Source organism: Pongo pygmaeus, chromosome 2 (assembly GCF_028885625.2).
Source record: "Pongo pygmaeus isolate AG05252 chromosome 2, NHGRI_mPonPyg2-v2.0_pri, whole genome shotgun sequence".
Classification (NCBI taxonomy): Eukaryota; Metazoa; Chordata; class Mammalia; order Primates; family Hominidae; genus Pongo; species Pongo pygmaeus.
Window position 1 is genome coordinate 209389101 of NC_085930.1, and position 1122 is coordinate 209390222.

General features: G+C 51.0%; 1 gene segment (V, D, J or C); it reads right to left on the reverse strand.

Moving 5' to 3' along the window:
- Positions 1 to 396: 396 nt before the first annotated feature.
- On the reverse strand, positions 397 to 842 carry LOC129012618 (immunoglobulin heavy variable 5-51-like). The segment is given in 2 exon segments: positions 397 to 713; positions 797 to 842. Coding segments are annotated over 2 exon segments (363 nt in total).
- Between the last annotated feature and the right edge of the window lie 280 nt (positions 843 to 1122).

Consider the following 1122-nt stretch of genomic DNA (forward strand, 5'->3'; position numbering starts at 1 on the left):
ATGATTTTGGAAAAGTAAGTAGAAAATAAAAGAAGGAGGGAGTAAGAGCGGATAGGAGGGAGGAAGGCAAGCAAGCAATGATGAACTGTGTAAAATTTTCACTAATTAAAAGACTATCATATTGAAGAGGTGCCTATTAGGCAGCCTTTTGATGTTAACCATGTAATATACACCACGAACAACCTTGTAGAACACACAAGAGCCCCCTCAGAGAATTCACCTCCCATGGTCAGGTCTCCCATCCATTTGCCTTAGGGGTTGGGAACCCTCCCATGTTGTTCTCTGGTTCTCACTCCTGAGGACACAAACAGCCAGTGTTTCCTCCCCAGATGAATAGAGAGATCCCTGGGGAGGGTGTGTCTGGCAGCTCACTCTGCACCTGCACCATGGAAGGTTTTAGATGGTCTGTCTCACACAATAATACATGGCGGTGTCCGAGGCCTTCAGGCTGCTCCACTGCAGGTAGGTGGTGCTGATAGAGCTGTTGGCTGAGATGGTGACATGGCCTTGGAAGGACAGGCTGTATCTGGTATCAGAGTTCCCAGGATAGATGCCCCCTATCCACTCCAGTTCTTTCCCGGGCACCTGGCGCACCCAGTGGATCCAGTAGCTGGTAAAGCTGTATCCAGAAGTCTTACAGGAGATCCTCAGAGACTCCCCGGGCCTTTTCACCTCTGCTGCAGACTGCACCAGCTGCACCTCGGCAAAGACACCTGTGTGGCAGACACAAAATTTGCATCAGGGGCTCCCTTCTGCCCATTTTTCTCTGTGACCTCAAACCCTGGGCAGGACTGACCTTGGAGAACAGCCAGGACGAGGGAAAGGATGACGGTTGACCCCATCCTGGAGGAGGACAGAAAGAAAGCCCTGCGATCCCAGCTGAGTGGTGAAAGAGACTCACTGTGGAGGAGAGCCCTGGGTTTAAGTGGGGAGGCCCCAATTTGAATTTGCATAGTTGCCGCCCTGGCCTGAAGGGAAGAGTCTACAAGGTTTATAACCCAAAACCGCAACTGCAGAAAAAAGGCTGGCCTGAGCCTCTTGGGAGGGGCAGAATAAGGTCTTAATAATTTCTTACAACCACCTCTTCTCCCTCCCCACTCTTGTCCATGGTCCTACAAGACC